Raw genomic sequence first — 24924 nt, 5'->3', positions numbered from 1 at the left:
TTTAAGTGGAAGAACTTAAAAGAACCCTTAAAACTCTGGTTTCAAAAATAGATTATGCCTTAAATTTGCTAAGTATTAAAAAATTAAGGAGTACCCATTTACTGAAATGCATCTAAGCCTAGTGTGTATCTTGCTGTTATTTTTTTCCCTGTTTAGTATGGGGGTAAAAAAAATGATGGAAGCTATTTGTTTCATTTTTCTGGATTTTAAGTAATTTAAAGATTTATTTATTTGTGTGAAAGAGAGCACATGAGTGGGGAGTAGGAGGGGGGTAGAAGCCGACTCAGCAGACCCCCCCTCACCCTCCCCACCCCACCCCTGCTGAGCTCAATCCCAGGACCTGACCTGAGCCAAAGGCAGATGCTTAACAGACTGAGCTTAAATCCTCTTTGTTTAAGGGATTAAGCATAATCCCTGCCTAAATTTAATTTGTTGCCTGGAGCTTTCATTTTGCAGGGTTAAATTTAAATAAGGAGCAGTTTGCAATGAATTTAATTTCTTTCATTTCTTCAACTTTTTTTTAAGTTTATGTATTTATGTAAGTAATCTCTACACCCAATGTGGGGCTAAAACTCATGACCCGGAGATCAAGAGTCACATGCTCCTCCAACTGAGCCAGCCAGGCACCCCTCATTTCTTCAACTTTTAAAATTATACTAGTAAAATTTAAATAGGAATTGATAAAAAATAATTCTTGTTGCATTTAGTATGAAAGAAATTGTTTATAGTGTAATTCTATAGGGAATTTTTAGTCTTAAGTACTTGATGGTCTCTGTTAACCAGGGCTTTAACTTTTTCCTAATGAATACAATATGGGGAGGCATTTTGGCAAGATGGTGATCTGTTTCCCAACTTCAGTTACTAAGTACCACTTCAGAGTGAAACCAGCTCTGAGACTTGCAGGCTGGAGGGCCTAGAGGGAATATGTGAGTTTGGGAAATATACTGTGATCCAAATGAAAACAAGAGGCAAAATCCTATGGGGCAATTATCAAAATTTATAAGTTCTCAGAAAGAACTGTGCCCCTGAGTGGAAGCTTACTTCCAGTGCATTGTAGAGATTGCTTCTGCTGTTTTGGTGTTAACTGCCTTTCAAGGGACTCGAGCTTGGAGGATGAGGCAAGCCATGAATTGGCAAAGGAAAATAATTCATTTAAAGGAACACCAGCAGACAGAGACAGATGAACAAGGATTGCATCCACAAGTGATTTCAGTGAAAGAGAACAGAAATAGAAACTGGAAGAGAGAGATGACAGATTTAACTGGCAAAACAAAATAAATTATCTTAGATTTTCAAGAGAAACAAAGAGACATGCTTCTAATCATGGTGTAAGAGAAAACAAAAAGCAGGGAGCTTTTTTATATATTAATTTGTGGAAAGGGTGATTATTGTTGAGACTCAAATTCCTGGTCTGGAACATTAAGTAGAAGAGTATACCAAAACGGGGCAGTGGGAGAGGGGGGATATATATATATATATATATATATATATATATATATATCCATCCATCGATAGATATATCCATATATATATGAAGGAGAAAGAGCAAATGGAGGAGATACAACAACTAGAGATAGAATAGGCAAGCATTTCTCTGGTTTAGAGAAAGATTGAAAGAGCCTATTGATTTCAGACCAGAGTGTTGAGGATGGTGGGGAGACAAAAAAACATGCTGTTTACAAAGGAAAAGTCACGCGCCAGACTACTCAATGTGACACTGGAAGCTAGACGGTAATAAAATAACATCTGCAGGTTCCTAAGAAAGGACCTGTGCCTATACCTAGCCAAGTATTATTCACATGTTATGGTGAAAACAAGATACTTGTGGATATGCAGTAATACAGGTCCTCCACTTAGGGGAAAAGTTCTCAGTAAATGATTCTCACCAAATAATTACCAACAGAGACTTTAAGATAGGGCATAAGAAGAGGGAAAACAGTGGTAAGCAAATGAATCTCACAGTATATTTAACTAGATCTAAATGGATAATGATGGAGTGACTTTATTTCAGCACATTCCCTGGTCTTCTGCATTTCCTGAAAGTTTGCAAAAGCTTCATTAGACGCAGGTTCTGTTCCTCTGGCAAGACTGTAAGTGATGTTCTGTTCTTCCAGAGGGAGGCCTACAGTTTCTGATTGTCTTATTGTAAAGACAGCTGTTAATACTCAATTCTAGATCCATTAATTCATTGAGGGTTGCAAAATGGTGACATTCTATCATTTTTCATTTATAGCTAGAACACTTACACAGAGACGCTTCTTTTCGTCTGTTTGGTTATTCAGTGATACAGTTCATATAGGAAAGCCAAGTTAAATGTTTTCCCCTTACTTTATCAGTTTACAAGATAATGAATTGGTTCTCTATCATCTTTTGGGAGGGAAGGGGGAGATGTCATTATAAACTAATATAATTCAATATATGTGATACATTTGAGTCCTTTGCAGTTATTATCTTTATTGAAGCTAAGATTGTCTCATCTTTGGCCAGTGGGAGCAAAATGGTTCCTGACTCCTTTTGACATGACCCTGATAATCTTTGACAGTAAAGAAAGGGGCAGTATAATGGGGTGCGTAGGTGGCTCAGTTGGTTAAGCATCTGCCTTCGGTTCAGGTCATGATCCCGGGGTCCTGGGATAGAGCCCCGTGTCGAGCACCCAGCTCAGCAGGGAGTCTGCCTCTCCCTTTTCCTCTGACCCTCTCCCCTGCTCACTCTCTTGCTTGTTCTCTGTCTCTCTCAAATGAATAAATAAAAAGTCTTTTAAAAAAAAGAGAGAGAAAGAAAGGGGCAGGTTTTTGTTGTCGTTGTTGGGCTGGTTTGTTTTTGTTTTTGTTTTTTAGTTTTGCTTTGCTTTTTTAAAAACCTCAGAATGTTGTCTGTGCTTTTGGGAAGGTGGATTTTAGGATCCATTTGTTTCCTAGGATATTTGATACTTAGTATGATCTTTGGTGTAATTGTAGGGAGATATGCCTTAGAATTTGTGTTACTTGCAAAAAATACTGGTTTTATATTTTACGTATATGTGAAGACTCAGAAAGAATCAGTATTTCCCAGCAAAAAGATGGAGAGGTGTATGTTAAAATGGTTTTTTCAACTGATTAATAAATACTTGAATGTTTACTCTGGACCATTCTTCACGATGGGAACTCTTGGGAATTCAGACAGTCATGAAACCTGCTTATTTATCTAACATTTCAATAAAATAAGTTCTAAGGATTGATCTTAAACTTAATTTATTTTTTCTTTCAGATCTGTCACGAAATCGTCTCTCAGAAATTCCCATAGAAGCATGTCATTTCGTTTCTCTTGAGAATCTCAACTTATATCAAAATTGTATTCGGTATATACCAGAGGCAATTCTAAACCTACAGGCTCTGACATTCTTAAATATTAGGTAAGGATGTTGTTTCTTTTCTTTTTTTTTTCTTCTAATTTTTAGTTTTATGTGGTATTTTCAGTTCTCTCTTCCCTTTCACTAAAATTTACATTATCTGTTCATATCTGCAGTATCTATACATGTTCTTAGGCTGAATTAACAATATTTCCTATGTCATTCTAGTTTCTCCCTTTGTCTTTAGCTTTGCAATAATTAACAAACTGTAAGGGTCATGAGCCTGATAGGCTTGCAATAGTCTTGTAGCTATGATTCTCCAGTTACATTTTCAAATAAGTTTTATCAGATGAGAATAGATCTGAAAGTACTTTCACTCTTGTGATTTTGTATTTTTGTGTACTAAGTTCTGAATGTGTAAATGCATTTATTTAACTCCTTTCTATTTTTTCATATCTTGGAAGACTTCTTTCGCTATTTTTTTCATTATAAAAGTTATAAATGTTCACTGGAGAAAATGAGCAAATGTAGAAAAGTATAAAGAAAATTCATCAAAATGTTGTATCTGAGTTATAATTATAGGTGATGTTTTCCTTTTTCTCCAGGCTTTCAATCAAATTTTTAAATGAGTTTTTCCCCTTGGCATGAAATACTCTTTGGAAATATTTTTATATGTAAACATTTTATTGTGTACCATTTATATACTTCTAAAACTTGTTTTCCCTTTCAGATATTTAGTTTATTTCAGTTTTTTGCCATGATAAAAATAATACTGGCAGAGACTCTTGTATGTAAATGTTTATTTTTCTCTTTCCTTAAGGTAAATGTCTAGGAATAGAATTATTATTTTTTTAAGATTTTATTTATTTGAGAGAGAGAGAGCGACAGAGATAGAGAGAGCATAAGCAGGGAGGAGAGCTCAGAGAAGCAGTCTCCCTGCCTGGCAGGGAGCCCAATGCGGGGCTTGATCCCAGGACCCTGGGATCATGATCTGAGCCAAAGGCAGACGTTTAACCGACTGAGCCACCCAGGCACCCTGGAATAGAATTATTATTGATTTAAAAAGTTTTAAAGGCTCATGATCTGTATTAGTCAAATCAGCAAAAGGTCTTAGAAATGGGGCCAATTGACCCTAGAGATTAAAAGGTTAAATCTGTATAAGTAAAATTTTAATTTATTTTTATCCTAATGATAGATGTGTACTTTTAGTACTGATTTTGCATGTTTTTGTATAAATAAAAGATTCCACACCTATATTTCAGCTGATGTGACATATTTGAAATCACAGCCTGTCACTTGTTTTCCATAGAACCATATTTGGATCATTTATATACATTTGATTATAATGTATGTAATGATGAGGGAAGTAGATTACAACTACTTTTATGTTTATAAATCTTCTTTGGAAGACAAGGGGAGAGGATGAGAGTCATCTGCCGTATTTTTAAATCACTTTATACATAACATTAACTTTAATAAAATAATAATATGTTGTGTTTATATAGCACATCATTATTTACAAAGGAGTTTTATGGTATAGGGCCCTGTAGGATAGGTAGAGGAGGTATTAAAATCCTCAATTTACAGATGAGGAATCTGTGTAAAAAGCAGATAATGCTGTGCTTAAAACCACAAAGGTGATACGTCAGGAAATGGAGACTAGAATCCAAATCTAATACCCCGTTTGTTCCTTCCAAGACTTAACGTTTGTCACTTTACTGAGTATAGAATAGGAAAGATGGAAATTTTTTTCTTGAGTGGTGGATTCTGACTCTTCTTTTTCTACTTACCCATTTAGTCGGAACCAACTGTCAACATTACCAGTGCACTTGTGTAATTTACCATTGAAAGTCTTAATTGCTAGTAATAACAAATTGGTGTCACTTCCAGAAGAAATTGGACATCTCAGACATTTAACAGAACTTGTAAGTTAATGTTTTACTTTTTTACTGTTCCCACATGTATGTATATCCATAGTCATACCATGCTCTGTTCTGTGGTAAAGACCCATTATTAAGGTGTGTTTTTTAGTTTTTTTTCAAGTATGAATAGTGAAGTTTTGCTGTTGATCAGTACTGAAGTGCTTCAGCACAGAGTTAAAGAACTGAAAGTACAAGTCTAATTAGGCCCAGATGGACTGGGAGAGAGTCATTAGAATTACATTTTAACCAATATTCAGTGATTTCTATGTTATTAAACTTGTGAGATATAAGTTAATAATGCATTTCAGTTTTTCAAGTTAAATCTTAATAGCATCAGTGTTCTGATTTTTGGTTAGCCCCTATAGGGGAATGGGCACTGCAAAGATCAGGCATTTTTTTTTTTTTTTTTTTGCCTTACCTGCTATCTCTAGCACCCCTCTCCCTCTCTAAAGTAAGCTATTCTTTACTACCTTATGTTTTCTGAGAAGCATAACTTTCATTTACTACTCCTTGTTACTCTTTAGTGCTTATGTTCTGGGCATGGGAATGGGACTTTTCCCATTTAATCACCACAGTAACATTATGAATTAGGTATTATAATTATCATCATATTACAGCTGAGGAAAGTGGCACTTAGGTTAGGTAATTTGCCCAAGGTTCCATAACTGAAGTAGAATTTGAAACCAATCTACCTCAACTTCAGAGCCCATGTTTTATATTTCTGATATGGTCAAATACAATTATATCCATTGAGATTTGGGAGGATAGTTTCTTGTAGGTTTATTAACAAAGATAGACATCATAAACAAAAAATACACATATAATTTAACTGGACCACACATTAGCTCTCTCTTTTTTTTAGGTGGATTATGAAAATAAAAGGTCACATGTAAAAATACACAAATATATTAAATCTGGAGTCTAGATACTAAACCACTATTTATTTAGAGACAATTAGATCTAGGAAATAAAGTCCAAAATATATGTTTGTTGGCATTTCTTCAGAACTTGGGTTATTAACATGAACTAACAGTAAATTTTACTTGTGATTCAGATTCTGATATTCAAATCATTTAAACTTTCTGTTTCTGCATATTGAATCATAAACACCTAAAAGATAGGTATATCTTGCAGAAGGAGCTTTTAGCTTTCTACAAAAGAGGTAAATTGATACCCTTAGTCATAAAAATAGTTTGTGTCGGAGTGAGAATTAATAATCCCAAAGCTCCTGATTCCCACTTGATGGAACATGTTCTCACAATATCCTTATTGCTTTTATCCTTTATTTCCTTTTTTATAAAGTTTATTTAAGTAGTCTCTACACCCAATGTGAGACTTGAACTAAAGACCCCATGATCAAGAGTCACATGCTCCTCCAACTGAGCCAGCCAGGTGCCTCTATTTCTCTTCTTTTTTTTTTTTTCCTTAAAGATTTTATCCATTTGGGGCACCTGGGTGGCTCAGTCGTTTAGCGTCTGCCTTCGGCTCAGGTCATGATCCCAGGGTCCTGGGATTGAGCCCCTCATCGGGCTCCCTGCTCAGCGGGGAAGCCTGCTTCTCCCTCTCCCACTCCCCCTGCTTGTGTTCCCTCTCTCTCACCGTGTCTCTCTCTGTCAAATAAATAAATAAAATCTTTAAAATTAAAAAAGATTTTATCCATTTGTTAGAGCGAGCACGAGTAGGGAGAAGGGCAGAGGCAGAGGGACAAGCAGACTTCCCACCGAGCAGGGAGCCTCATGTGGGGCTCAATCCCAGGACCCTGAGATCATAACCCGAGCTGAAGGCAGACGCTTAACTGATTGAGCCACCCAGGTGCCCCTTCCGTTCGTTTTTAAGTGAGAGTAAAATTTTGTCTTTCAAGATACACATTTTCCAAGAGAAATATAAATTACTGTTACCTTCTAGCTCAAGCTCAATTTTCCCTATCCTTTCAACTTCTTTTCCTTTTAACTTTGATGCCCAGAGCATTGGACTAAGAAGTATAGCTACTGATTCTACTTCAGTCATTAATTGGTAGGAAAGATAAAAATAATACTGTTTTCTCTAAGAATATTATGGGAAAATGTAAAAATAATGTTTGAAGATTATTGAAGTTTATTGAAGATTATTGAAGTTTTTGGTAAGTGGTCTTTTCTAATAGTCAGTCTGTTACTGTTGTCTTTTTACTCATATCCTAGAGGAGTTCTAAGTGTTAATGTGACATCTTGGAGCTTTTATTAACCTAGACAACTTCCTGCTGTTACACATGGATTTATACTTTTTTCTGGCTGGTCTCAGAATTATGGAATTCTGAATTTGTCAATCTTGGAATCTGTAGTTAGCCTCTTCTCAGAACTAGTGGAGTCAAGCTGTTGACTGAGATGCCAGAAGGCCTACATAATACATGTATTGGTACCAGCTTGATCGGATGCCGATAGAGCAGTATCTGTTTTTTCCATGGCCTGTGAGTTATGTGTACTTTATTATTTTTTCCCTCACTTTCAGTTTGATAAAGAACTTTTCGAGTCATCTTCAATGCATTTTTTTATATTCTTGAGCAGGCGAGCTGGCATTTTGAAAATAGGATTTCCTTTCAATTAATTTTATCATTATAATTTTTATCATTGTTTTTTCTTCTAGTTTCATTAGAACACTTATAAAATAGATCAGTTTTTATACTTTTTTCTAATTTACCTTTTCACTAGAATTTTCATTTGATTTGATCCCAGGCTTTCTGTCCACATCTTGTCATTTAATTTTTGTTCTGCTCATAAAATTAGTGTAGATCCATATAAAATGTGTAAAATCAGTCAGAAACCTGTAAGTTTTTAGAATTAAATGCTAGTACAAACTATGGTATTATTCTTGGACACAGAATCATTAATTTTTTTTTTTTTTTTTACAGTTAAGACAGACCATAGGTATTATCTTATTGAACCTCATTTTACACATGGTTTAAAGCAGACAAATTTGTAATATTAGAACAATTCTTTACTTTGTATCTTTTTGAGATAGGATGTGAGCTGCAATGAAATTCAAACAATACCTTCCCAAATTGGTAATTTGGAGGCCTTGAGAGACCTTAATGTAAGAAGAAACCACTTAGTACGTTTGCCTGAAGGTAAGAAACCGAAATAATTGTTTCATTATTACTTGTTTCTTTATTTTGAAGATCTCTCAGACTGATAGGTACAGGACAAAAATGTATAAGAGTTACAGGCAATGTTTGAGATATAGTGGTTCATCTACTATATGTTGTTATCTGTTTCCTTGTGGATTTTAAAGTTAGATTCTTCAGTGAAAAACTCCAATAACTATTAACCAGTGATTGTATTTTTAGATCTTGTCAGAATTAATTAATAACTCAAGGTAGGGTCCCTGGAAGTTTCAGTAAGTGCAAGTACTTGGGAGAAGTAGATCATGTTTTTGATCAGGAAATAGTTTAGTGTAATGAAAAACATTCCTGCAATTTGCACTGACTTAAATGGACTTGACTTGAACTTTATCTTTCCCTGGAAATGTTCAGATAGAGGCTAATTAATGGTGGGAGGTGATGTGTAGAATGAATAATGAATGGAGTGAGAGACTGCACTGGGAGGCTTGTTATCTTAGGCTCACTATAGGCTCTGGTCTATGTATCTAAATCATAAAAATGATTAAGCAAATTAAGTATAATTTATCAACCCTTCAAAATATGAATTCATGAAAGAAGCTGTAAAAAGAAATGAAAATGAGAATTTAGATCAGAGTATATCTTTAATTTTATTATGGAAAATTTCATATATAAATGAGAGCAATGAATATCCAGCTATGGTAGTTATCAGTTCCTGGCAGCTCCTGTGTCATCTATACTCCTATCCACTTCCCCTTACCTCTGTCCTTTAGAAGGTATTTTCGTGACCGTGATGCTCTAGGTTCTTCTATAAAACATGACCTATAATATATAGTAAATACTGAATTAACTAATGAAGCTTTTGCTTCACTGTGGAATCAGACATTAACACCAGTATGATCCAGTATGATTTTTAATTCTAACATATACAAGTGTGACTTTGACATTTTGGATGTCAAAATGTCTCAATAAGTGACCTTTTAGTCCACTTTTATACACTTAGTGCAGTCAGACTAGCCAAAATCCTGCATAACTTTCCTTTCAGTCACTTACCCAGTAACCTTTACACCTTTTACTTTTAGAGCCCTTCCTCATTTCCTCCTGGGTCTGCTTTCTACCCCCTCAGGAATGTGAATGAAGGCCCCCAGCAGAACTGACCAAAATCATGGCACAGGCCTTATAACCCGAAAATTCTATCCAAGATTACCCTTCTACTCAGGACCCACCTACTGAGATTGATCTTTAAAGGCTTATTAATGTAGTAATATGGACTTAATATAAAATCAATTAATGAAAACATTGGGATTTTAGTGAAAATGAAAATTCAGGGTTTTAGATGACAATTACAGTTAATAATTTTATCATCTAATTTATTTCTCTATCAAATTTTAAATGTGTGTTACCAAGAAAATGGTGAGTCACACAAATAGTTTTAAATGGTTTTCTATCAGCTTATCTTGTAATCTCAGCATATTCAGCTAAATTGAGAGTTAAACTGGAGGAAAGCTTTATTCTGATAGCTACATAAGTTAGTGTGGAAGTTCATATGGTCTCTAACATATTCCAGTTTGGTAGATAAATTAGTATGTCTCTTATTGCCATTTTGATTTTAAATTTTAATTGTTATAAAGTAATATATTGCTCAGAAAGTCAAGTAGTATAAAAATATATATAGTATGAAATAGTATAAAAAATAGTATAAAAATATATTGTTCAGAAAGTCGAGTAGAAAAAGCTCAAAATCAATAATAGCATTCCCCTGCCTCAACCATCTCCCTCCCCAGTTATTTTTTTTTTAAGATTTATTTATTCATTAGAGAGAGAGTGTGTGCACACACATGCGCATGGGGGAGGGGAAGAGAGAGAGACTCTCAAGCAGACTGCCCCCCCCGCCGAGTGTGGAGGCAGCACGGGACTTGATCTCATGACCGCGAGATCATGACCTGAGCTGAAATCAAGGTTGGACCCTTAACCAACTAAGCCACCCAGGCACCCCTCTGCCTCCCCAGTTTTAATGTCTAGAAGCATCTACCTTCTCCACCTTTGATTCTTTTCACTGGCACTTGCTGACATACTTCTAAATGACATGCTTTAACAGCTTTGCTGGATTTACCAGTCTTGACACTTATGTCAGCTTCCTGTTATGGTAGATGACTATTTATAAATATTAAATATTTTTATTTTTTAAGATTTTATTTATTTATTAGAGGGATTGAGTGCTCACACAAGTAGGCAGGGCAGCAGGCAGAGGGAGAGGGAGAGAAGCAGGCTCCTCGCTGAGCAGAGAGCCCGATCCAGGGTCCTGGGATCATGACCTGAGCCAAAGGCAGATAGATGCTTAACCTACTGAGCCACCCAGGTGACCTGGCAGATGACGATTTAACTTTCTTACAAACTATCACGATCATACCTTTACTTCCCTCCTACTATCTTCCTAGTGTAATTTTTTTAAGATTTTATTTATTTGACAGAGAGAGACACAGCGAGAGAAGGAACACAAGCAGAGGGAGTGGGAGAGGGAGAAGCAGGCTTCCTGCTGAGCAAGGAGCCTGATGCAGGGCTCGATCCCAGGACCCTGGGATCATGACCTGAGCCAAAGGCAGATGCTTAACGACTGAGCCACCCAGGCACCCCTTCCCAGTGTAGTTTTATCACAACTTTTGATCAAAGTGTTATTGTTTATGTTATTACAACTATATAAATACAGTTCCCTGCCAATTCAGTTGATACACTCTGATTTTATTTCTTTTTTATACATCTTATTTTTGTTGTTGTTTTTGTCTTTTTTTATTTGCTTAGTTTTTTATGTACGTATGGCTAATTCCTCCCTCTTTTTCTAGCAGAGAGAGAAAAACCACATTCACATAATTTTTATTACACTATCTATTACAGTTGTTCTATTTTATTATTAGTTTTTGTTGTTAATTTTATTTTATTTTATTTGTTGTTAATTCCTTACTGTGCCTAATTTATAAATTAAACTTTATCATATGTATACAGGTATGTACGTATAGGAAAAATCACAGTATATGTATACGGGTATGTATGTATAGGAAAAATCACAGAATATATAGGGTTTGGTACTATCTGCAGTTTCTGCATCCCCTGGGGGTTTTGAAACATATCCCGCACGAATAAGAGGGGACTGACTACTGGCATTCAAGAGCTGGGGATGGGGTGGGGTTCGGTAGGAACATGCTGAGGTCTCGTCGCTGTGTAGACTTCCTTTTAAATCCTCCATTTCCAACTGGCAACTCATCCTGACTTTCCATTGTGCCTAAGATTCCTGAATTCAAAGCCTTTGATTCGGTTTCACTAGAGAATAACTTACTGACCCCGGTGGTGAATGATTGGAGAGGGGTAGGGCTGCATGAGTTGAGGTTGGGGACTTAGGCATTTAACCTGTTCTTTGTACAGACTATCATCTAATCCTTTGGTTATGCCTACGTTTCTGTGGTATCAGGCCTCCGGTTTCTGTAGTTCTGTGAGGGGTCAGACTGCTTGCTTTTCACTAGTATTCCCATCTGTAAGCAACTAGATTTCATTTTATAATATCAGTTCATCTTTAAGAAAGGAGATAAATACATTAAATTTGCTCTATTTAACTAGAAGCTCCTGTAAAAATTGTCTAGTTTTGAAATATCATTAATTGTTCATTTCCATTTTATCACCCTGCAGAGCTGGCAGAGCTGCCTTTGATACGGTTAGACTTCTCCTGCAATAAAATTACAACAATCCCTGTTTGTTATCGGAACCTCAGGCACCTACAAATGATCACCCTAGAAAACAATCCACTACAGTCTCCTCCTGCACAGGTAAACTCTAGTGGATTTGAAGTATACTGGGAACTTTTTTGACAAAGGGTGAATTTAAAAATTGAAGTTCTATGCATTTATCTTTTTGTTGGAAATGAAGTTCTTTTACAGTAAATTCACACACATATGCATTCTTTAGAAGCCCTGAATAAATGGGATGAAGGACAGATAATATTTCCAGAAGTGCTTTTCCTTTCACTAAATTCTTACTTTTTAAGTTGAGGGGTTCTTCTCGAAGTTTTTCTAATACAATTTGAGTTAATTTCTTTCTGGTAAAACTTGAAAGTAGGCAATGTAAACATGAGAGACAAATAAAAATACTTGGCTTTCAGCATTAAAGATTATCAGTGCGTTTCTTCTGACCATCATTTTTGTACCTTTTTATTTTCTAAAATCTTAAGTTCCTCATTTAGTCAGTTTGATCATTTGTTTACCAGTGACTGATATGAAACTATTTAATAATAAAGTAATTTTAAGGTAACTTTACATATAGATTCTAGCCATCCCATAATCTGAAAAATTTTACCAGCCTATATTTTTCTTTTTTTTAAATGTAACTTAATTTAATTTTTTTTATTATGTCAGTTAGCCAACATATAGTACATCATTAGTTTTTGATGTAGTGTTCAACGATTCATTAGTTGCGTATAACACCTAGTGCTCATCACAACACATGCCAGCCCATATTTTTCACTGTAGCATTTGAACTCTACAGTTGATGATGGTCTTATTCAAGCCTCTGGATGACAACTATAAAGTTTTATGAGTAAACTTCATAACTATAGAAGGATCTCATAATCTTAAAGAATTTATATTTTGACTTCTGTCAACAGAAATGTAACTTTAATATTTAATCATTTCCTGCTTTTCTCTCTTACAAAAAGTAGGATTCAAAACATAATTGTGCATGATTGTTGGATTTCTAAAAGCAAAACTTGCTGGTGAAATCTATGGGGAACAATGCTTTAAATCCCTGACTATGCCTAACTAATCAGTTTGATAAGTTTATTTGGTATTCTATCAGTGTTTATAATCATAAATTATTTACTTTATATGTTACTGAAATTTATTCTTGACTAGAAAACAAAAATCTGTATTTATGTCACTTAAACACATAAAATAACATGTTATAATGAGTATTTGATTTTTAATATCACTGGATGTAGTTAATAGAAATGCCTTGCTTCTAATATATGATAAGTAAAAAGCTGATTGTGATTGCTAACAAGGGACACATATATTTCAAATGAGTAATAATTTGGTTGCATTTATATGTTACTTTTTTAGATATGTATAAAAGGCAAAATCCACATATTTAAGTACCTGAACATACAGGCTTGTAAGATTGCTCCAGATCTGCCAGATTATGATAGGAGACCCTTGGGTTTTGGCTCCTGGTGAGTATATTTTATTTTTTTATTTAATGTATTCCATCTCATAGGGAATCAAACTGGACCCTTAAATCTGTCTGAATGTTTAACTAAAGGGAAATAACCTATTTTGACACTGTTTTTCTCAGAATGTTTGTATTAAGTAAACAGTCGATTACAGAGATCTGACAAAGTGTAGGTCTAAGTTAAGGTTTCTCCACCTCAGCACTGTTGATATTTTGGGCAAGATAACTCTTTGTTGTGGGAAGCTGTCTTGTACATCAGAAGATGTTTATCAGTATTCCTGGCTTCTGTAGCACCTTCCCAGTGTGACAAACAAAAACGGCTCCAAACATTGCTAAATAGCCCCTGAGGGGTCCCTACTTGAAAACCACTGGTCTCAGTGACTTGAATGCTAACCTTGGCTCTGCTGTTAATTCTGTGACTTAAAGCAAGTCATTCAAACTTTTGGGGGTTGATTTTTTCTTTAGGGAGTGAAGAGGATGGATTTGATGACCATTAATGTCACTTCAGGATCTTTTAGTTTATGAATCCTTCAACTACATAACACCTGAATGACAAGGTTACCTCTTTGGCATTCCCAACCATCTGGAACAATCTTAAGCAGGAGTAATTAAATTCAAAAGGCCTTTTAACAGGCAAAATAGATGTCTCAGTGAAGGTGCTATAATGCATATAGGCCTTATTCAAAAGAGAACCCCTCTGGCCTTCTATTAGAACTTGTCACATTTTACATTAAAGCACAGTCCTAATGAGCTTGCTTCTCAGTATCCTAGTCTAAAACAGATTAACAAATTTCTATTTTGGTAGAGTTTCTAAAAGCAGACATTAAAAATAAAAAAGTTATTTGAAAGAAAAAATAAAACTATAAAAAGCAGACACATATTTAAAAAATCAGTTAGTGGTTAACTCTGAGAGGAAGGAATATTCAATGTGAAAGACACATAAAGGGACTTTAAAGGTATTAATGTCTCGGGGCACCGGGGTGGCTCAGTTGTTAAGCATCTGCCTTCGGCTCAGGTCATGATCCCAGGGTTCTGGGATTGAGCCCCGCATCGGGCTCCCTACTCCGCGGGAAGTCTCCTTCTCCCCCTGCTTGTGTTCCTTCTCTCGCTGTGTCTCTCTCTGTCAAATAAATAAATAAAATATTTAAAAATAATAATAATAAATAAAGGTATTAATGTCTCATCATGTTTTAAAAGCTATGTCTGTTATATTCATTTTTTATCTGTATGACATATTTCATAATTTAACAAGATACTGAAAAGTAGTAACACTCCAAAAACATAGTGCCTTGATGCCATTAGGCATATATGCAAAGAACCCTCCATATTTCAGTAATATTTTAAATTACTGCCATGTTAGAGCACAGTACAATAATTGATGCTCATCAAGAAAATGCTAAGGTATATTAGAGATATCATTTCCAGTAAAGGGAAATGTGCATTAAGTTTAAATTTTAAATACAGTTTAAATTTTTTTCATCAGAAATTATTAGAATTAAATATTTAAGTGTTTATGGTATAAAGGAGTAATCTCAAGCTATCTGAAAATATAGAACCTGATTTTTTTTTTTTTAAGATTTTATTTATTAGAGAGAGAGAGTGAGGGAGAGAGCGAGCACAAGCTGGGGGAGGGGCAGAGGGAGAAGCAGACTCCCCACTGAGCAGGGAGCCCAATGCAGGGCTCCATCCCAGGACTCCTGGATCATGACCTGAGCCAAAGGCAGATGCTTAACTGACTGAGCCACCCAAGTGCTCCCAGAACCTGATTTCTTAAGTAAATTAAATATTACTCCAAAGGGACTTGACTTCTGCCCTTTGCCGCAGACCATGTGTTTCTTCTTCACCACTGTATCCCTAGTTCAGCTGGGTGTTTGGCACACACAGTAGATACTCAACAAGTATTTATTAAAGTGATGAACAGTTTGGTCACACAAATGTTATTTCCGTCCTAACTTTTCTGTGCTTAAAGTTATCAGAACAACTTTATAATGACGTTCTGGGGTTTTTTTGGTCTAGCTATTAGATTGAAGAGTTTCATAGACACTATGAAGGGCATTTAAAATACTAGCTCTAATCTGGTGGTTTAAGCATATAATAATACAAGTTTTAGTATATTTATACAAATACACAAGGAGAAATTAACCAATGTCCTATATACCCATAAAAGATTCCTACAAGAACATCTCGGTCCTAACACTTTTAACTCTGAGAAGACTGAAAGCAGGTATGTGATGTTAAGGTTAAGACATAAAAGGTTTTGACAGATGGTAGGGATTAGGTCTGGCATACTCTGTGCTAGATCTACGCCTCTCTTGGAGAAAGGACTTTGACAGTGGGGAGAATATGAAGGGACCCAGACCATTATTGCCAAGAATTTTTAAATTTCCTCTATTCATTATATCCTTTTCTTTCTTCAAGTCTTTTTCCTCTTACCTTGGTAAATCACTTATAATATAGAACTCTTGTCTTATTTATTGAAAAAAGTTTTGTTTTTCCTATTCGAAATTTTCATTAAGTATGTTCTAGTCCTGTACTCTTGAAAGATGTACTACAACAAATAAACATAGGGGCGCCTGGGTGGTTTGGTCAGTTAAGCGTCTGCCTTCGGCTCAGGTCATGATCCCAGGGTCCTGGGATCGAGCCCGGCATCTGGCTCCCTGCTCCGCAAGAAGCCTGCTTCTCCCTCTCTCACTCCCCCTGCTTGTACTCTCTCTTCTCTCTCTCTCTCTCTGTCAAATAAATAAATAAAATCTTAAAAAGTAAATTAAAAAAATGTAGCTTTTATTTTACATCGACACTAATTGATTTTCCCCCTTGGAGTTAATCATCTTTGTTAAGAAAAAGTTTTCCTCTTCTAAAATAGCAGAGTAGGAACATGAACTGCTACAGCTGCCCTTGGGGTTTGAGTGTCAGGCAGTTAATGATGACTACTGGGGATGTGTATGTGAGGGTAGGTCCAAAGACTAAGGAGGAATCACCAGCCCCTATAGGAATAATGAGCTTTGATTAAAGCCTGTGGTGCTGATTGCAGAACCTGTTTCTCTCTTTCTGTCCTTAGTCTTGAGGACTAATTAGTCTTGGCCTAATTTTTTTTAATATAGAAATCCTCATCATAATACTTTAAAAACATAAAACTTCTCAAAAAAGCCTGGCAAGAGACATGTGTATTTGCTAAGACAAAAAGAAGGCTTGAATCCATGGAGAAATATACCCTAAATGGAAAGTCTAAATAGCATAAACATGTTGTGTCTCTCCAAAGGAATTAGTAATTATAGATCTGATGTCTTCCAGTCCCTCTAATAATCCCTCACCATGCTCACTAGATTAATCTGTATTCTGTATTTTCCATTTTTTCTGGAGTTATATTACATTATTCGTAATTATTTCAGAATGTCCTAGATAATATTTTTATATATAATATAAATAAAATATTTCCTTCCAACTCCTCATGCAGTGGTGAATGGGGTATTTGTACCTTCATGTCTTTTTTTACTGAGGTATGGATTAGTGAGATTGCACTGTAGTTGGCCATACCTTTATTCAAAATGCCACCATGGAGTGAGAATGTCTGTACTATTGGGCAGTTCACTTAACCTCTCTGGACTTCAGTTTCTTCAACGTGATCTTTATTTATCCCAGTTATGCCCTAACAGTAGTTCTAAGGATTTAGAATGACCTGGTTCTGAAAGTGCTTGGCTGACCATAACGTCTTATGTAAATATTAGACATGATAGTTACTAGCTATCTACGGTGATCTAGGACCAGTTTAGTCCTAAGAGTCCTGTCTTGCTAAAGAGAATTTTTATTAATCCTGTAGGTCTTAAGGTATTCAGTACCGATTAGGTGCTGTGGTACTTTCCTTCAATCCTTACATGTAACTTTCTAACTGCTTCGGCATAATATATAAACTACAACCAGTCTTCCTTAAGTCATTTTACAAAGATCACAAGTGTTTTATTTATTTCTAGATGTAAATGTTTCCAATTCCTTTAGCAAGTTGCACTGTTGTGATAACTTTTAAGTTTTATACAATGGCACATGTATTTTTCAGTAGTGATGTATAATGACCTATGCTTTTTTGCTGACCACCTATATATTACAGACTAAATATATTTATGTATGGTAATGTGGCAGTGAACCAAAACTGAGGAAAGACTAAGCCACTTTTAAGCAAAGTCCTGCTTCTGCAACCCGAGTAACGGAATTAATTCTCTCCAACAAGCCTGGGCTTGTGAAAGCAATGATCATCCTTTATTGATATTTGTATTCTTAGTATTTAGAACACTGTGTGACATTCAATAAATGTTTGGTGAACTAAACCCAAATGAAGCAGATGTAGTGACTTGTGATAACAGCAAATGCTCTCTTAAGGGTACATTCTTCATAGAAATAATAATAATAATAACTTTTATTTAGTCCTTAGTAATAATATTTGTGCAAATCCTTAGCTTCTATTTTTCAGTCTTTATAGCAAATCTGTGAGGTAGGTGTTGTTAATCTTTTTTTTTTTCTTTAACTTACGAGGAAACAAGTTGAGAGAAGTTGAGCAAGTTAATTGAAGTCACACAGCTAGTAAATGATGGTGCCACGTTGTCAGTCCAGATCTGTTAAACTATAAAAATAGCCATGTTTTATGCTCCTCACTGCACTCTACTGACTCACAGTTCAAGTGCCTGCTACAGAAAAGGCACTTACACATCTGAGTCCATGTTATGCTAGGTAGTTTAAGGAGATTGGACTTTCTGACAGCGCATAGCTGGAGCCTGGCTGACAGAACTCTGCCAGGCCTCCTGCGGGCCATATTTATTCATTGGCTAACCGTCTGTCCTGGTTTGCTTGTGACTAAGGGTTTTCCTGGGACACAGGACTTTAAGTTCTAAAACCAAAAAAAAATCCTGAGTGAACCCAGGAGTTGGTAAACCTGTATGCCTCACTTTAATCTTACCAGTTTCAACTCTGAACAAGAGTGAGTATGTGGAGAAGCTAAAGGTAACAAATAAAGGAGATAAATAGCTTAATGCAGAGATTCTATTAATTCTGTTTATGTTACCCACTTGAAAAATATCACAGTAAATTTAGGCTTATCTCAATTGGCCGCTTGATAGAATAAACGTTACATAGAACAATATCCTCTAGAAATCGCAAAATCTTTACTTGAAAAAAATACATAATATTTTAAAATATTTTTCAGTAAATCTTGAAATATACATACTTCTTTTGGCAGCTGCAGAATTTTATAAGTGTGGCTTAATGTATAATTTTATTAGAAAGCTTTTAAAATTGGGTACCTTGGCCTGACTTTGCGGTGATAAAACATATATAGTACCTATCTGTAAGTTCTGGGCTCTAAAACAAGCATAAAAGCAGACCTATCACATAGATGATTAAATAAGACATTTTACTTAAATACTAACAGTTTGGAGATACAGATGAAGGGCAAATGGATATTCATTGTATTACTCTCCTAACTCTTGTATAGATATGAATTTTTCCAAAGTAAAAAGTTGGTAGAAATTAACTACTTTTCTCTTAGAAAAGTAAATCTTTTTTAGTTTATGTATTTGTTTGTTTGTTTATTTTTTTATTTAAGTAATCTCAGCGTCCAACATGGGGCTTGAACTCACGACCCCAAGATCAGGAGTCACATGCTCTTCCAATTGAGCCAGCCAGGCACTGCTAGAAAAGTAATTTTAGAATTCTGCTGGGAGACTTTTTTTTGCTAAATGATCTTGATGGGGGAAGGTGGGGAAAATGAGGAAGATAGCCAGAAGGTACCTGTATTTTTGGATCTTCATAATCAGAGCATATTTAGTACATTGTACAAATAGATCTATATATTAATTACTACATTCAAAGTAAAATCTTTATCAATAAAATAAATGATGTTACAAAGACTTTCTTTTATTCACATAGGGTTTTTTGTTTGTTTTGTTTTGTTTTTAAAGATTTTATTTATTTATTTATTTGACTGGGAGATAGAGCCAGAGAATACAACCAGGGGGAGTGGCCGAGGGAGAGGGAGAAGCAGGCTTCCCACTGAGTAGGGCCCGAAGCGGGGCTCGATCCCAGGACCCTGGGATCATGACCTGAGCCGAAGGCAGATGGCTTAACCAACTGAGCCACCCAGGCGCCCTGGTTTGTTTTGTTTTTAACTGACATAAATCTTTCACTTTATATAAAGGCATATGAGTAGAAATGGTTAACCTCATTTTATGGAAATTAAAGTTATGTGCATTAACTATGTAAGAATATATGGAATACAAAATTCAGTACTAGAAAAACACTATTTTAAATTTGTACCATTGGAAGTTGCTTTTCAACCCCATGCTTATTAAATAAAATACTAATAGACCATTTTTTAAAAATAAGCCTTGTCATGTTTTAGATTTCTAATTAAGCTAACTTTTATTTTTTTATTTTTTTAAAGATTTTTTGTTTATTTATTTGACAGAGACACAGCGAGAGAGGGAACACAAGCAGGGGGAGTGGGAGAGGGAGAAGCAGGCTTCCCCGCTGAGCAGGGAGCCCGATGTGGGGCTCGATCCCAGGACCCTGGGATCATGACCTGAGCCGAAGGCAGACACTTAACAACTGAGCCACCCAGGTGCCCCTGAGCTAACTTTTAAAAGTATGTTTAAGAACAAGCAAAAACTACAGCTATAAAACTTTTCGAAGAAAGTGTGGAAGAATATCTTTGTGACATAGAATAGGCAATGATTTCTGAGGATACAGAAAGCAATAACCGTAAAAAAAAGACATGATAAATTAGATTTCAGCAAAATGAAAAGCATCTCCTCGTGAAAAGAAAATACTAAGAAAATGAATACGCAAACCACAGACTGGGAGAAAATATTTGCAATATATATACATATGACATATATATATGATAGAGGACTTATATCCAAACTATAAAGGGTATCTGCAACTTAATGTTAAAAAGACAAACAACCCAATTAAAAGTTGGACAAAAGACTTGATTAGATACTTGACAAAGATATACAAATGACCAATAAGCACCCCAAAAAGTGCTCAACATCATCAGTCATCATGGAAATGTAAAGTAAGGCACAAGACATTATTACACACCTACTAGAATGACTAAAATTAAAACTGACAACACCAGATGTCTAGTGGGGGTGTGCGGCAACCAGTGCTGTCCTACACTGCTTACAGAACTGTAAAATGGAACATCCACTTTGGCGAGATATTTGGCAGATTTTTAAACAGCTTTATTGAGATACAGTGTACAAATCATAACACTTATCTATTTTAAGTGTGCAGCTCAGTGAATTTTGGTAAATGGATGCAGTCATGAGACTACCAACACAAGACAGATAGCAGTTCCATCACCCATGTGCCCCTTTACACTAGATAAGTCCTTTCCCCTTCACTCAGCCCCGGGCAGCTACTGATCTGCTCTCAGTCAGTATAGTTTTGCCTTTTCTAAAGTTTCATATAGATGAAATGAAGCATTATATAGTGTTTTGTGTCTGGCTTCTTAGCAAACTGTTTTTGAGATTACTGGTATATTTAGAAATGGGCAAAAGAATGGACCTTTCACAAAAAGAAGATAAATGAATGGCCAATACCCACACAAAATGATACTCAATATCATTAGTCATCAGAAAAATACCAATTAAAACGACAGTGAGATACACCTTTCATTCACCACAATAGCTGAAATGAAAGACTGACAACACGAGTGTTGGCAGCTGGAACGCAGATACATTGCTGGTGTGAATGCAAAATGGGATAGCTACTTTCAAAAACAGATTGGCAAGTCTGTTCGTTTGTTTTTTAAGTTAAGCCTACACTTAAATAATTTATCCATTCTACTTGAAGATATTAAAACCATCAAGAATTTCACTGACATGGTGCTGAGCAAAAAAAGCCAGATTAAAAAAAATACATACGATTCCATTTTTTGAGTTCCAGAGTAAGCAAAACTAATTGTATTACTTTTTTTTTTTTCTGAAGATTTTATTTATTTATTTGACAGAGACAGACACAGTGAGAGAGGGAACACAAGCAGGGGGAGTGGGAGAAGGAGAAGCAGGGTTCCTGCCGAGCAGGGAGCCCCATGTGGGGCTCGATCCCAGGACAGTGGGATCATGACCTGAGCTGAAGGCAGATGCTTAATGACTAAGCCACCCAGGCATCCTAATTGTATTACTTTTTTTTTTTTTAAAGATTTTATTTATTTATTTGACAGAGAGAGTTAGTGAGAGCAGGAACACAAGCGGGGGAGTGGGAGAGGGAGAAGCAGGCTTCCCGCCGAGCAGGGAGCCCGATGCGGGGCTCGATCCCAGGACCCTGGGATCATGACCTGAGCCGAAGGCAGACGCTTAACGACTGAGCCACCCAGGCGCCCCTGTATTACTTTTTTATTGCTGCCATAACAAATTACCACAGACTTAGATTTTTAAACACAAATTTGTTATCTTAATGGTTTTGTAGGTCAGAAGTCCAAGTCTTGGTCTCATTGGGCTAAAATCAAGATGCTGGCAGAGCTTTGTTCTTTTCTAGAGGCTCTGAGTAGGATACATTTCTTTGCCTTTTTCAACTTCTAGAGAGAAGCTGTCCACATTCCTTGACTCTTAACCAAAAGTCATCTTCAAGCCAGCATTGCATCACACTGACCTCTTCTGCCTCCCTCTTCCACTGTTAAGGGCCCTTTTGATTACACTGTGTCCATTCAGATAATTTACATTAATTTCGGATCAGCTGACTAGCAACCTTATTTTTACTTTCAACCTTAATTCCCCTTTGCCATGTAAAGAAACATATTTATAGGTTCCAGGGATTAGATCTTAGACATCTTTGGGGACTGTTATTCTGCCTTTCATACTAATTTAAGGTGAAAAAATCAGAGTAGTGGTTATCTCTTAAGAGCACACTGTAACATGGTGAGGGGAATTGACTGGGAAAGGGATGTGTGGGAATTTTCAGGCAAAGTAGAAATGTCCTACATCATGAGAGAGGTGTATATTACAAAGATGGATTCATTTGTCAAGTGTATAGCTAAGGTGTATGCATTTCACTGTATATGAATTTTACCTTTAAAAGTACTATAGGGGGGGCGCCTGGGTGGCTCAGTCGTCAAGCATCTGCCTTCTGCCTTCGGCTCAGGTCATGATCCCGGGGTCCTGGGATCAAGCCCTGCATCGGGCTCCCTGCTCCGTGGGAAACCTGCTTCTCCCTCTCCCACTACCCCTGCTTGTGTTCTTTCTCTTGCTGTCTCTCTGTCAAATAAATAAATAAAATCTTTAAAAAAAAAATTACTATTGAGGGTGCCTGGGTGGTTCAGTCAGTTAAGCATCTGACTCTTGATTTCAGCTCAGGTCACGATCTCAGGGTCATGAGATTGAGCCCTGTGTCGGGTTCCATGCTGGGCGTGGAGCCTGCTTAAGATTCTCTCTCTCCCTCTCCCCCTCCCCACTCACTCTCTCTCTCTTAAAAAAAAAAAAAAAAAAGAGGGGGGCGCCTGGGTGGTCAGTCAGTTAAGGGTCTGACTTTTTTTTTAATGTTTTATTTATTTATTCATGAGAGTCAGAGAGAGAGAGAGAGGCAGAGGGAGAAGCAGGCTCCCCCGCCTAGCAGGGAGCCCGATGCGGGACTCGATCCCAGGACCCTAGGATCATAACCTGAGCCGAAGGCAGACGCTTAACCATCTGAGCCACCCAGGCGCCCCAAGGGACTGACTCTTGATTTCAGCTCAGGTCTCTATCTCAAGGCAGTGAGTTCAAGCCCTGTGTTGGGGGGCATGGGAAATGGGTTAGAAGCATAGGTGAAACAAGAATGGCAGTGTTGACATTTTTGAAACTGGTGAGTGCTATTATATTAGTATACTAGTATACATTATACTGTTTATTTTAGTTCAGAATTTTTCATATTAAAAAGTCAAAAGAATGCCCATTTAATTCTAAATAAGTTAAATCACTAAATGCCATGATAATGTTTATTAGTAAAATTGCATTTAATTTATTTTAAATGTTAATTTTTAAAACCTCGAACTACCCAGTAACAACTAGAGTCTCTCTTTGGCAGCCATGAAGAACTGTACTCAGGTCGCCCTTATGGAGCTCTTGATTCAGGTTTCAATAGTGTGGACAGTGGTGATAAGAGATGGTCAGGGAATGAAGTAAGTGTTTCTTCTATTCTGCATGTTATAACACCTGATTAAGAGATAACAAATGATGAAAATGGAAAGTATCTTAATTGGATTCAATTTCTCATTACATAAAATATGGAAAAGCCAAAGAAGAGGTAAAAATCCCACAGAGTACTGCCATCCAGAAATGATATTCTGTTTCTTTGCCATCTTTTTATCATGTGTTTTACATGTTTGTTACCTTATTGTCTTGTATAAATAGTTTAATATCCTAGAAAGCCAAATGGGAACTGAGCCAATTACAACTGAAGCCTAAAGTTTGCAGGGCTGGGTGACCTTAAGCAGAGGTTGCGGAAGGGGTGCTACAAGGTGAGAAAATAAGACTATAGGTTGATGGGTAATAAGACAGGAACCTTAGTGAAGACTATTAACATGCTCAAGATAAATAATTTTCTTAACTAATTACATATTTTTCTCTTGTATTTAATTATTATTATGCTTTCTTTTTTTAAGTTAGAAGGTAGAATATTTTAGCTCTCAATGGGTTAATTGATGAAATAAGCTGTTATTAGCAAGACTGATAACCTCCCATTTGTAGCATTACTTCATTCATTCCAAAGCAAATTAACTTTAGACCACAGTCCATTTGTAATTTGGAAAGCTTGTGTATGTATCAAGGGTTGTGCACATAATCGTATCTGTATCCATGCAGCTACATATATATAGATACTTTAAATTCCTGTTTATTTATAGAGTGATATATAACCTTCCATCGCTTTTTTTTATTATAGTAAAATAAATATACATAACATAAAATGTACCATTTTAACCATTCTTAAGTGTACATTTCAGTGACATTAAGTACATTCAAATTGTTGAGAAACTGTCACTACTGTTCATCTCCAGAACTTTTTTGCCATTTCTTCTTAAATGTAAATTTTAGTGAGTTTATATTATATCCTTGCTTTCAATACTATGTTGTCTAAAGTTTGAAATTATATTTTTAAATGTTACTGCTATTTTTTTTTTTTAGCCTACAGATGAATTTTCAGATCTGCCTCTTCGAGTAGCAGAAATCACTAAGGAACAAAGACTGCGAAGAGAAAGCCAGTACCAGGAGACTCGCAGCAGTTTAGTAGTAACAAATGGTGGAGGTGAGTGGGACTCCCAACCACAGCCAGAGTCTTTACAGTCACTCTGGTGTTTTTAAGTGGTCATTTTCACATTCGCTCCTTTTGTTTGTGTATCTGTAGCTTCTCCA

The 24924-nt window shown here is 36.1% G+C and overlaps 1 protein-coding gene across 11 annotated transcripts in view; it reads left to right on the top strand.

Annotated features, from left to right (window-relative positions):
* Positions 1–24924, top strand: part of LRCH3 (leucine rich repeats and calponin homology domain containing 3) — a 118552-nt gene that overhangs the window by 47086 nt on the left and 46542 nt on the right. For all 11 annotated transcript variants that reach the window (XM_078067152.1, XM_078067136.1, XM_078067116.1 and 8 more), the window contains exons 2-8: positions 3247–3391; positions 5127–5253; positions 8245–8350; positions 12020–12156; positions 13444–13553; positions 23600–23693; positions 24697–24817. In XM_078067152.1, the coding sequence (XP_077923278.1) occupies positions 3247–3391; positions 5127–5253; positions 8245–8350; positions 12020–12156; positions 13444–13553; positions 23600–23693; positions 24697–24817 (840 nt within the window). The remainder of the gene's footprint in view (positions 1–3246; positions 3392–5126; positions 5254–8244; positions 8351–12019; positions 12157–13443; positions 13554–23599; positions 23694–24696; positions 24818–24924) is intronic.

This window comes from Halichoerus grypus, chromosome 1 (assembly GCF_964656455.1).
Source record: "Halichoerus grypus chromosome 1, mHalGry1.hap1.1, whole genome shotgun sequence".
NCBI lineage: Eukaryota > Metazoa > Chordata > Mammalia > Carnivora > Phocidae > Halichoerus > Halichoerus grypus.
Note: the sequence above shows the minus strand (reverse complement) of the source record. Positions and strands in the feature narration are given on the sequence as shown.